Source organism: Equus przewalskii, chromosome 2, assembly GCF_037783145.1.
Source record: "Equus przewalskii isolate Varuska chromosome 2, EquPr2, whole genome shotgun sequence".
Lineage (NCBI taxonomy): Eukaryota > Metazoa > Chordata > Mammalia > Perissodactyla > Equidae > Equus > Equus przewalskii.
In genome coordinates, this window is record NC_091832.1 from 56,828,569 (window position 1) to 56,841,147 (window position 12,579).

Sequence of the window (12,579 nt, forward strand, 5' to 3'; positions counted from 1 at the left end):
AGGGCCAGCTAAACATGGGTAAGGAGAGAAATGAAGACAGAGCGTGGGACATGCTCTCCCGCTCACTCACCATACAAAGAACAGGAGCTGAGGGAACAGTCAAGCTGGTTACCTCCACTCACAATTGCCATATACCCCGCTAGACCAACAGCTCAAAGAAGCAAACTTTCCCCAACTTCCACTCACACATCTGGCCGCTAATTCTTAACAAACTACAAACACTGGCTTCCAACTAGCCCTCAGCTTTGGCCCTCAGTGGGTTCCTGCTTTCTCTTAGCATATATTTAGAATATTGTAAGTATTAGTGTCCTGTTAATGACCTCTTTGCGCTGCTCTGCATCTCTCTGATCGCCAATTCTCGAAGGGGGCGCACTCCCTCCCGCCTCAGCCTCAGCAGTCTGTCCTTGCCGGGCCCATGCCCACCCTGCAGCTTCTCTCTCCCTCTTATAAGAAAGGAATGAAACACAGCTGACTCGGCTGTTCCTAGTCTCAGCAGCTCCGCCACCCCCTCCTTATTCCCCACTTTACCACCTGGCTTCTTAAAGGAGCCCAGCCTTTTGTTTTCCCGGGCCCTCTTGAATCTATTTGAAGCCATCACATGGAGGGCAGCACGGATTAATAGGAAGGGAACTGTGCACAACGATGTAACGCTCTGGGGAAGGGCTCACTGGGAAGCTCAGGAAAAGTCACTGGATTGGTTGGTTTTTAGAAGGCTTAAGTAGACTCTTGGCGAACCAGAACGTCTGGAAGGCCAGCTCCCATCCTCTGAACAGAACAGAAGGAAAAAGAGGAAATTGTGCCTGGGGAGGCGAGCAAGTGGCCTCAGGGGCCACACAGCCAGTCAGGGCAGAAGGGGACTCGGATCTCAGGATGGGTACTCCACGGCCCGTGCTGCTCCCCTGGAGCTCAGGTCTCATCTTCTTCTTGGGAAATATGTTTCTGAAAGCCAGGACTTTCTAAGGAGGGCAGCTCAGTCCAGAGAAGGAGCAGGAGCAGCAGAGAAACGGGGACTTGGAACATGGACCTGTGCCCAGCCTTGGTCGAGGTGTTGAGGACCATCAGGGACAGCTGAGGCTCTGTTTTTACAGCCTCGGCCCCCTTATCCCTCGGTCCCAGCTCCAGTCTTGTTCTCCCCGTGGTCAGTCACCTCCCATTGCTGCCATGTCACTACCTGCTTACAGCCCATCTCGACTTCCCAGAACCCAGGGGTCAAACCTAAACTCCTGACCATCAACCTGCGCATACCTCTCTGGCCTTATCTTTTGTGTCTTCCATTCCAAACGCTTGCCATGCCAAACTATTTGTGTTTATCAGACAACACTCTGCTGTTCCACGCATAGTTCTCTTTACCAGGAATACCTTTGCCTTCCATGTCCACCTGTTGGACACCAACTTGCCCTTCAAGACTTGGGTCAAAGGCTCCTCATCGACTCACCCCCACAACAGAAGGCAAAATTAGCCCTTGTATGTCTGCTATAGCCCTTGCCACACTCCACTGTGATTGTTTATGTGTCTTTCTCACCCGCTGGACTGGGAGCTGCTCCAGGCGAGGACAAGCCTCCCCAGCCCTCGGCCAGCACCTGATATATAGTGAAGGCTGAATAAATGTTTGCTAAATAAGTCAATATGGTAACCCAATGCTCTCTTCCCTCAATGTTTTCCTTCCTCCCACACGGTTATCTTTTTTTTATGATGGAAATGAGGGAGGCCAGTTCCTCCCCTCCCAAAGGTCCCACCTCCATCCCTCTAGCCTTTGCTCTTTTCCAAAGCCAGCCCCATGCCAGCCCTGTTTTCTGATCCCTGGGCTTCAGGCCTTTGCTGACCCTGCTACCCATGGTCAGTTTTCATCCGGTTCACAGCACCTCCTCATTTACCACGTCCTTGCCCTCATTTCTTTCTCTCTGGTGTCTCCCACTCTGCTTCAGCAGTGTTTGCTGCAGGACAGTTTTCCAGAGTGAATTTTGCATTGCCGTGTATTTTCAGTTATTAGACATAAACTGAGGGGAAGAAACATTTGAAAAACACTTCTCTGTTTCCACACACCCTTTGGTGTTTGTATCTGCTGAGCACTCCCCATATAAGCATATAGAGAAGGAATGAATGAATGCACAAACTGAACAAATGCATGAGTGAATCAACGCTGCCAGGTATGTGGCAGGTGCTTCTGCATGTTAGCTCAGTACAGCTACTGTGCTCAGTTCACACAGTCACAAAGCATGGGAAGAGCAAGTAAGGTGGGAAGGGCTCTGCTGGCCGACGCAGAGCCCTCCCACGAGAAAAACTCTACCCTGGCCTATCTCAGAGCCACAGACACAGGTAAGGCAGCCAAGGCTTGGTGAAACGAAGAGCAAACCCTGAGACAGGGAAGACCACCTTCAAAGTAACTAAGAATTGCTGAGCAGAAAATTATTCCCTTCACACTAACCACTAAGCATAAACAGAGTGGCCCAGGAGGACCCCACGCTGTCAAAGGCCAGAGAGAAAACAGGATAATCTAAGATGGCAGCAGAAGGACGAGAGTGGGCTCCAGGCCAGACAGACCTGACATGTGTCCCCGCTCTGCCCTTATGAACTCCGGTGACCTTGAGCAGCCTCCTTTCCTCTCCCTTCAGCCTCCTTGTCTCTCTCACAAGGACGTGATCATGCCTCCCGAAGATGACTGTGAGAATTAAGTGAAATAATGTGCACAGAAACTTTCCTCCTCAAAGTACAAGGTACACGTTTGTATTATGCAAGTGGTTAATTTTTCTTTGAAGTGTGGTTTATTTTTAAATCATGTTGTTGCTGGGGTCGTAAAGTTGTATAAGGAATTAAGGATGTGTACATGATTAAGTAAATAAAGAAATATAATTGAAGTAAAGTAATCAAACAAAAGGCCCAGGAGCTGTGTCTCTCCAACCCTGAAAGGATGCTAGCTTCTGGTGCTACGTTATCCTCAACAGGTTCCCTTGGGCGCCAGGTGCAGTCAACTCTAGGACAGGGATGGGAGGAAGGGAATTAATTCACGGATTCCAAAGGACTCTCTTTGCACCCTTCATTCCAAAACAGAGATAGAAACATCTCAGCAGCTATGGAAAAAAACTGTCTAGAAACCACCAGCTCGATCATTTATTTTGAGCTTATATTGTACCCTGGGGTGCCCCCTGCTCCCCACCCCTGCAAACTTACTTCCCTAAGTACTGAAAACACACACAAGGTGTTAAACATTTTTCAAGTTTTCTAAGTTGCCGCTGATAACTATTGACAAGCACTGGCTTAGAATTTACCCCTGGGTTTTTCTGCATATTTTTTTCCATGTGAAACCAAATTGAGGAAAATTTTTTAAACAATCTAAACTTATATCCTGCTTTAAATTCATGCTGTGGGACTTAAACAAAACTGGATCCTTTACCCATCCCCTAGCTGCAAAAGCACTATTTGTGTTTCTTGCAAATGGACCATATATGAGGGTAAAACAAATGTCTTTCTGTCTTGAGATGTGTATGTAACTTTTTTTTTCCTGGCCAACCTCCCAAAGCTAAACATCTAACAGCATGTTTATCACCTTATGATTTATGGTATCAGACTGATATCACTCTTGCCTCAAAAAAAACCTTACTCACTTCTCATCAAGGAGAAATCAGGAGATCGGGATTCTAGATCTAACTTGTTCATGACGTAGCAGGGGGACCGTGGGGTTCTCTCCACCTCTCAGTTTAGTAAATTGGTGGGGTGGGCTTGGGAGTGGGAGAGGTGTTGATCTGAAACCCCATCCGACTCTAAAATCCTCTGACTCCAGACCAAAACATAGGTAAACAATTGCAAGGTCTTGTTCTGAAAAGTATTTCAAAATTGACTTAACTCATGGGTTCTGGGAAGTCTTTTCTGTAATGCCCTCTTCACAGGAAAACCCCCAGTTTCTGATTCTGACCTAAGGGGTATCTGTCTTGTTTTCACATCAATTCCTTTACTGTAGTAACATCCTCCCCTGTGGAACTTCAGAGCTTTTGCCGCTAAAGGTGAGAGGTGTTGGGTAAAGGGGTCCATGACCTCAGCTACAAGCTGGGTTAGCGGAGGATTCCTCCCCTACAGCAGTCATTTTTGAAGGAGGGTAGAGCTCTGGCGCTGAGAACTCCTTCTTCCCATCCATTACATCTTATGGTGGGGCTGCCCTGAACCCACGGAATGACTAAGAACCCCCTAGAAGTGGGCACTCAGAGTTTCTCAGAGTTTCCGCACTTTTCCAAAAGATGATCCTTGGCTCCCTCCTCAGAACCCCAGTCCCAGGGATCTAGTTAATGCCTCTGGGACTGGAGTTCCTTGGAAACCTAAGCAGGAGACTGAATATAGTGTGGGTTTGGAGTGGTCAGAGGCAGGCCAGCGGGTGGAGGCCGTGGGAAGGCATAGCTCTCAGCCCTGAGCTGCTTCACCGGTCCCCTTCAGCCTCAGGTCCTTAAAGCCACATCTCCAGGTGAGGGAATCACCAGGGGCTTAAGGAGCCCCACCCTCCTCTTGAAGACCAGGGTCTAATTCTCGTTCCAGAATTAGAAAAATCAGAGGTGTAGGTGCTCGTCCCACCTCTGCCCTTGCCCTAGGACAGTCAGCTCTCCACTCCGGGCCTCTGAAAATGGGGAGCCGGATGGATGGCCGTCCAGTTTTGTTTCCTACAATCCTGCATGTCTCCCACGTTCCTCCATATGCCATGTAGCGCCTCCCGTCGATGGGGCTGTCTTCTCCTGAGCCACCTCACTTTCCAGGTCCATCACCGATGGTGTTGTTAAGGGATAGACAGGAAAACCTTAGAGCTTTGTGAAAGGGCGGTGGCCTGAGTTCTGGCCTCCAGTGAGGGTGCAGCCTCTTCAGGGCAGGAAAGAATGCTGGTAGTCCCTGATGAGGGGCTGTCCAGAGCTGACATCAGCCTCTGGCAGTGCAGTCAACAAACTCCAGGGCCAAGTGGATCAGATGCCCTTCCTCCAAGCTTCCCACCCATGGCTGGGGGAGCTCCACACCACCATGGCTCAGCTCCCACCTCCCCATACTGTGCTCTCAGCCTCAGAGCCCGATCCATGCACAGAGCCCAGCCAGCTGGGCCCACAGAGGCCAGGGAAACAGTGACGAGACCATCCTTGGGATTAATGGTGACCGAGAACCAGCACCTCTCCCCAGCCTCGGTAACAAAGACCTCCTCTCTCCTCTCCAGTTGCCTGAAGAACAGTTGCCAAAGAGCTCCTGACAAGAACCCCTCCGGTATGTGGGCAGCGTTCTGATCGCCCTCTCAAAGGTCATCTTCCCACAGTTCCTCCCTCCCTGCCACCCCATCAGGAGTTTGTTAGTTGACACAGCTAAATGCCGCGGTCCTTCTCAGCTACCTTGGCAGCATTCCATCAGAAACCAGTCAACAAACAGACCAGGAGAAGGCAGCACCCCAAAGACAAAATATGGCACCCAACCCACTAGATAAATGTGGCTCAGATCTATCACAGCTGTCATTGATAATATCCAGACTCCCTTCCTTTGCCATTGAAACTCTCCTTTTGGCTCCTGCAGGGTCCACCAGAGCTCATCTAGCCAGGACACTCCCAGTAAAGCCCTTGGCTGCCCTTTAAAGTTACTCTGGATAAAGCTAGAAAGACCGTGAAACACAGATTGCTTTGTGGATTACAGCACCTAAGGTCAGGTGGGCATGCGGAGCCCAGGGTAAGCCTAGGAAGGCCTTCTCAGGTACTCCATCACTTTAGAGTGACAAAGTGAAGTCATGTACATCCTCCTAGTTGATCCTTACTCACTGCGCCGAGAAAGAGAAGGGCAGAGGAAGGAAGAGATAAGGTATAGCTTCAGGGAACCATGGGAAAGGGCACTATTCGGGAGTGAGGTCTCCTTCTGGTCCTGCGTGACTGAGATGGAAGTGTCATTTTAAAGACCTACTGAAACCAAAGATCAGCCTTAGGGAAACCCTCCATCTGGGTCCAAGATGTGACTCTGCAGTGGTGTCTGTCCCAGAGTGTCCACAGCAGAACCTGGAGGCCGGCCTCCTTCCCCAGGCCCCGTCTTCTAGAGAGCCAAGCCCGGAGCACAGACACCCTAGAAGAGGATAAGCTACTTATGCCTTCACACACGACGGCAGCGCTTCAGAGCCCAAAAATCACTATATGCTAGTATTTTTTTGAAACTTGGCTAGGAGACTCTATTCGCTGAAACTTGGCCAGGAGACTCATTCTCTTCTGGCAATCTCTCTAAGGTTCTACATGTAGCTTTTTGGGAGAGAAACAAACCCTAAAAAAGAGTGTCATAACTCGATAAGCTGGCTTCCCTTGTAACCATTTTAGGAAGGACCCTCCTCAGAAAGATGCCCATCCTTGGACTTGGAGCTCTCCCAAAAATGAAATCTCCAGCCGTTCTGCTCAGTTAGTGGCAAAGGAGGAAAACCAAAGGGATTGGGCTTTGCCTGTACCCCTTTCCCCGCGTAAGTTCCCAGGGAAGTCATGCATTTTAATGAGGTCAGGAAGTGAATTTTGGCAAGCATCTCTGAAGATTTTAGGAAGTGCCTCTGACTTGGTGTATTCCATAGAATAATGATAAGGAATACTTACTGAGTTCTAACCACGTGTCCAGGCACCACAGAAAGCACCTTACATGGATTAACTCCTCTAATGCACACAATGCCCTGTGAGGTAAGGACTCTCCTATCCTTGCCCTGTAGATGTGAAAATGGAGGCGTGGTGCTACACAGCTGGGAGGGAGCCCGGGGAGTGTGCCTCCAGACCCTCCCCCAGAACCACGGGGCTTAGACCACATCTGGAAACGGGGCCTGTGCCCCTGGAGTATAACTATCTCTTGCTGGACCACAGAGCCCTGAGGCAGGTAGAGGGCTCCTTAGCCCCTAGAGCCCCAGCCCACGGCTCCAGGCTGCAGACCCCAAACTTGAGGGGCGACAGCTACACCTGTGCTGACACAGAATCCAGGGACCCCACGAGGATTTCCTTACTGGCATCCCCCGCTCTGTCTCCTTTCTCTCCTTTCTCTCCTTTCAGGCCTCGGTCACCTGAAACAGAGGAGGAAAACTGGCATCAGAAGCAGAAATAAATCCTAATCGTGCTTAAAGTATTATCTGCAGGAGACTTGTTACCCCAAGACCACAGAAACTCTCAGGCAGGAGCCAGCAGCACTGGAGGGCGTGGTGTGGCAAGAAAGATAAGAGCTTGAGCCGGTTATGCTGTGTGTTCTGGTCACAAGGTGGGGGGGACCCAGCTGAGAAGTCTCATTCTCTCCTAACTGAAGGGAGGGAGCATATAAGAGCAGCCCAGACGGAAGGAGTACGTGGTATTCAGCAGGAGGAAGACAAAGCAGATAGTCCTATGACAGGCAAGGTTTCAGAAATCCACATCCAAGTCTGCTCTAAGAAGCACGGGAAAGAAAAGAGGGCGGGGCTTCAGCTACACAGGGAGAGACCCAAGTTCTCTGTCATGCTGATTTACCAGTGGGGGAGGCGAGAAAACAGGAGGGGGAGTTTCCCTCGAATTGCAGAATTTCCTTCCCAGGATCTGGTGAAGAGAACAGAGCTCTTTTCCCAGAGAGCATCTCACTCACAAATAAGTAGAGGGTCCTGGCACCACTCAAAGGGGCGTTAAAATGACCAGGGAATTCTATTCCAACTACCTCCAGAAAGATATCTGCAAATCAAAAGCCTGGGGCATATCGTCTGGTGATAAAAGCCAGCCAGCAAGTTCCAGGGGAGGATGCCAAATGTGATCCAAGCTTTGAAAAAAACAAAGGCAACCAGAGATGTAAATATGAATGTGATTAGAAAAAGGTCTGGCAGGATGTGCTCCAAAGTGTTTACAGTGGTTACTGTAAAGAGTAAGAGCTTAAGGGACCACAGGGGAGAGGACTCCCTTTTTACTTTATACTTCGTACACTTCTTTATCATTAAATGTTTTCAACAAGCATGTGCTCTTTCTGTAATCTGTTTTAAAATCAATTGTTACAAGTGCGGATCATAAAAGGAAAGAAAATCTCAGCCTGCTAAACCACCAACCAGAAAGTAGAATAAAATTTCCCAGTGATCCATCCTAGACATGGGGTGGGAATGACTAGCTGCTTTTTTCTTAGTTTTCATCTTAACAAGCGAGAAGGTGAAGCCTGTGGGGGGAGCGTCAGATTCCCTCATCTTCTGCAGTGATGACAGGGGGTCTGGACACTTGAAAGGGACCAGGGAAAGACAGGGACTGACCATAAAGGAGGCTCCACTAAAAAGGCACCAGGTGACTATGGATAGGAAGGAAACAATCAGAGGAAACGCTATTGCAATATAAATCTGGGAACTGATTCAAGTTTTAAATATCTGGGGAATAAAGAGTATGACAGCCTGCTGGCAGTCTGGCAGAGGTGGAGAGGAGGCGCCGTCTGGCCAGGCTCTGTAGCCTCTCTTTCTCTTGGGGCCCCTCCCCCGGTTGGCTTCCCCTGGTTACATCCCGGAGCTGCAACCCCGAGTAACATTCCCTCGCGTTTCTACAGCACTTCAGAGTTTACAAAGCGTTTTCACACACAGACGCCCCATTTCATCCTCCTGACAGCCCTGCGAAATATGGAAGCAGGAGGATTTCTAGCTTTTGGATGAAGAAACTGATGCTTAATGAGATTAAGTGACTTAGTCAAGGTCACTCAGCCTGTCAGCGGCAGTGGCAGAGCCAGAATTCATACCCTGCCTGCCCGCTCCCTTGCCCTGCTGCTCCCTGAGGCGAGCAGTGAGGGAGGCTGCTCTGAGATTCGTTATTACCTTTGAAGCCGCGCATGCCCATCGGTCCCGTGGCGCCCAGCTTGCCATCATCGCCCTTGGGGCCAGGCAGTCCTGGGATTCCTCTCTCCCCTGGCAGACCTGGGAGACAAGAGACAGTTGTGGAGGCTCAGACTCAGAAGTGGAAGGGCCTTGAGGGCATCGGGCTCAACAATAGGCCTCAGCCATGCGCCCTCCCATTGCCTCTGATTCCTGATTCTTCTCAGTTAATTTAAAGATGCTGCAAAAGCTGCGTCTGAAAAGCCAGCACCAACCTTCCCCATCAGCACCTTCTCTCCAGTGAGGCTGGACACCTACTCCCGAAAGATCCAATTCTATTGTGAACGATGGTGGTGCTGCCAACCCCATTTGGGAGATGTCCCTTGGCCTCTAGCTACGCTGGAGATTTAGATATGGCAAACATTCTTTTCAGCATTTTCTATGTGCCAGGCACTGTTCTGGATGCTTTTCATAAAGTATCTTATTTAATCCTCTTAATAAACTGAGGTTAAGTATTATATCACCTGTGTTACAAATGAGGAAACTGAGGCCCAGAGAGGTTATGTAACCTGCCCACGGTCACACAGCAGAGAGTGTTGGAGGCAGGATCTGAGTCCTGCTCTTTCTGAACTAAAAGTTTATGGTCAGTTGGCTTCATCTCATGCTTACTGGTACTTGGAGTAGGAGGAACATGAAATAGCTCCCCATCCTATTTAAGAAAAAACCGAAAAGGTCCCTTCCTTGTGGTTAACACAGGGAAGTATAGAGAAGGGGATGGTAGGCGGAAGAGAAGGGAGAGAGTCAGCAAGGTCAGTAAATGGGACGATGGCCTGCTGCTGGATCAGGCCCACGGCTCCTGGCCACGAGGCCCCACGGCCACCGCCCACATTTCGCCATGGAGAGCCAGAGTCAGCAACGCTTTCACCTAGTTTCTCCTGGGCCCCCCCTACGCCCACAGTTCTCTCTGCAAGCAGAACACCTTAATTAACCAAGTAATTGTTCTTTCCGGCTTTGAATGTTAATTGGCTTTCTCTGGGCTTTTTCCGTGACACAGAGAAACCTGTCTTCCAGTAACCACTCCTCCTGAGCCAACGTCAAATGGCTGGAAGAGGACAGGTGGCGCCCGGAGGGTGGCAGGACCTCAGAGAAGGACTTAATTTCTTTTTTTCCTTCCTAACGCATGTTCCTGGAGCCCAATGGCCCTATTGCCTCAGAATTTTGCATCTGGTGCAGGATACGGCCATGGCTCCTCATCCTACAATTTTCTAAGACAGAAAAAGGGTTTCCGCAGCACTTCTGAGTTTAGGGGGCTCCGTGAGCGGGGAGGCAGCAGTGGAGGGTGCGCTGTGGGCTCTCCCTCCACCAGCCCCTGCCTCCTCTCCTGTCTGCAGTCTCCTGAGAGGTTTAGGAAGGGGATGGTTTGGAGGTATAATTCCTGACACAAATAAGCAGACAGCTCTCCCTTCTTCTCCTCTTCTTACATCATTCAGAAGACTTCACACTCTCCTGGAAAAATGTTGCTCGCAGCAGAGTCTCAGGAACGAACAGACTAGGATGCGAAGTTTGATAAAGTAACGGAATAGGAACTTCTAAGACGAGTCTAAGAACATACTCTGCAGAAGGCCAAAAAGTGCCCTTGGCACCAGCCAGGGGATGTCCGGGGCTGTCACCAGCTTGTGGGGCAGGATGAGGAGGGAAGGGGAGAGACAAGTGTTTATTGAGGAGCTGGGGGCATCAGGTGCCTGGTGACTCAGGAGACACTGAGCGGGGCACAGCCTCCTTGAAGGGTTGGTCTGGATTGCGGAGCACCGTCAATTCCTTCTGGAGGCCCTGGTCACATGGTCCCTGACTCGGGGTGGGAAGTGGCTTCAGGGAGCTGTGAGCCTCTCATGCATCTTTTCCTTCAGATCCTGGTACTTTCTAAGGAAAAACATTTGCTCCATCCTGTTGTTACACCCACAACCCATCAGTCTCTTCACAGAACTGGGCAGCTGAAGCCGAGTTGGTTGGCCACTTGCCCAGGGAGCCCCATCGCTGGTACCACTGAGAAAGTCAAGGTCAGGCATGGACGGGCGGGGGGCCCTCCCCTTCCTGGTATGCCTAGGTCCCTCTTGGGGGCCTCTCCATTACCTCGAAGTCCGGGTAATCCAGGGGTTCCAGGCTCGCCTTCCTTCCCTTTATCCCCTGGATCGCCTTTGGGGCCCGGCGGTCCTGAAAGGGTTACAAACAGCATGGAGGTTAGAAGGTAGTTTTCTGGAACAGGCCACCTGCAGAAGAAACAAACCCCCTCCTAAAGGGAGGAAGGTCAGCATTATGCTTTGGAAGCTCACAGGGCTCCATCCAGCCCAGTCTGGGGGAGGGGTATGGAGGGGGGATCAGGGAAAGCTTCCTGGAAGAAGCAATATTCAAAGTGAAATCTCAAGGAGGAACAGAAGGTAGCTAAGGGAGGAGTGGGAGCGTGTTACGGACTGAATGTGCGTGTCCTCAAATGCATGTGTTGAAGCCCTAGGGTGATGGCATTAGGAGGTGGGGCCGTTGGGGGTGACCAGGTTTGGAAGGTCAAGAGGTTGGATGCCCCATGATGGGATTAGTGCCCTTATAAGAAGAGGCACCAGATAGCCCTCTGGCTCCCTCCCTCCCCAGCACCGGCGAGTGTGCTCTCTCTGCCGTGTGAGGACACGTTGAGATGGCAGCCATCTGCAGGCCAGGAAGAGGGCCCTCACCAGACACCCAACCACCCGGCACCCTGACCTCAGGCTCCCAGCCTCCGGAACAGTGAGGAGAGTCTGCCGTCGAAGCCCCCCGAGGCTGTGATATTTAGTTTTAGCTACCCCAACTAAGACAGAAAGGGGGGGCTTCCAGGCGGAGGGAACAACCCCTGTCAGAGCTCGAAGATAAGAAAGAGATACACAAGCCACGATGGATCAGAAGCTGGGGGAGGGGTGGGGAATGTGATGGGAGAAGATAGGGTGGAGGGTCCTGGAGGCCAGGCCTGAGCGCTGGACTTGACCCTGAGGGCACCAGAAGCCACAGGAGGGACCTAAGAGTGATCAGATCTGCACACAGGAAGACCCCTCCAGCCACGGTGCTGAAAACGGATCAGACCAGGAGGGAAAGCAGAGGCAGGGAGGCCAACGAGGAGGCTGCACCCCAGGTGGGAGGGCTGGAGCTCTGAATTAGGGTAGCGGCAGTCGGGGGCATGGAAGTGGCTGTTTGTGGAAGTAGAAGTGACAGAGTTCGGCTAATGTAGGTGAAGGCGGGGGTGGCGGCCAGGATCGTGTTCAGATTCCTGGCTTCAGCACCTGGATGGAAGGAGGGTTTCTATTGCTCCTGCGCTCCTGCGTGTGGCTCCCTTCCTTCCCAAGGCTTCCGTCCAGGGTGAGGCTCCAGCGTGGCAGGGATTCTAGCGTATGTGATTGGATCCAGTCCCGAAACAACGCTGAGCACTGAGGCTACTTGTCTGAGGCCACACAGCCAGCTAGCGAGTGAAGGAGCCATGGTCTTAACTCAGGTCTCTCTGGCCCCTGGCCTCTCCTCATGCTCCACAGCTCGCCATTCCCAGAACACAATGGAACCTTGCCCCACCGCAACCTGCTGTGCCCAGGCTGGCCAGTGGGGCTGCCCTCCCTGCCAACCTCCTATGGCTACCTTAACCCACCCCCCAACCCAGGCTGCTCCTTGCCACCTTCTTGGCCAAATGTTCTCTGATCCATCATTCCTGCTGAAAGTGGGCACAGCCTGTTTGAACGCACACACTCGGTGCCATTTGACAATTATCTCACACTGCCTTGTCATGTAGTCAAAGGTATATGTGTTTTCTTTTTCGT

The 12,579-nt window shown here is 51.1% G+C and overlaps 1 protein-coding gene across 2 annotated transcripts in view; it reads right to left on the minus strand.

Annotated features, from left to right (window-relative positions):
• Positions 1-12,579, minus strand: part of SCARA5 (scavenger receptor class A member 5) — a 114,989-nt gene that overhangs the window by 24,641 nt on the left and 77,769 nt on the right. For both annotated transcript variants that reach the window (XM_008519290.2, XM_070607365.1), the window contains exons 5-7: positions 10,883-10,963; positions 8,756-8,854; positions 6,965-7,021 (exon numbers count right to left, since the gene is read on the minus strand). In XM_008519290.2, coding sequence (XP_008517512.2) covers positions 6,965-7,021; positions 8,756-8,854; positions 10,883-10,963 — 237 coding nt within the window. The remainder of the gene's footprint in view (positions 1-6,964; positions 7,022-8,755; positions 8,855-10,882; positions 10,964-12,579) is intronic.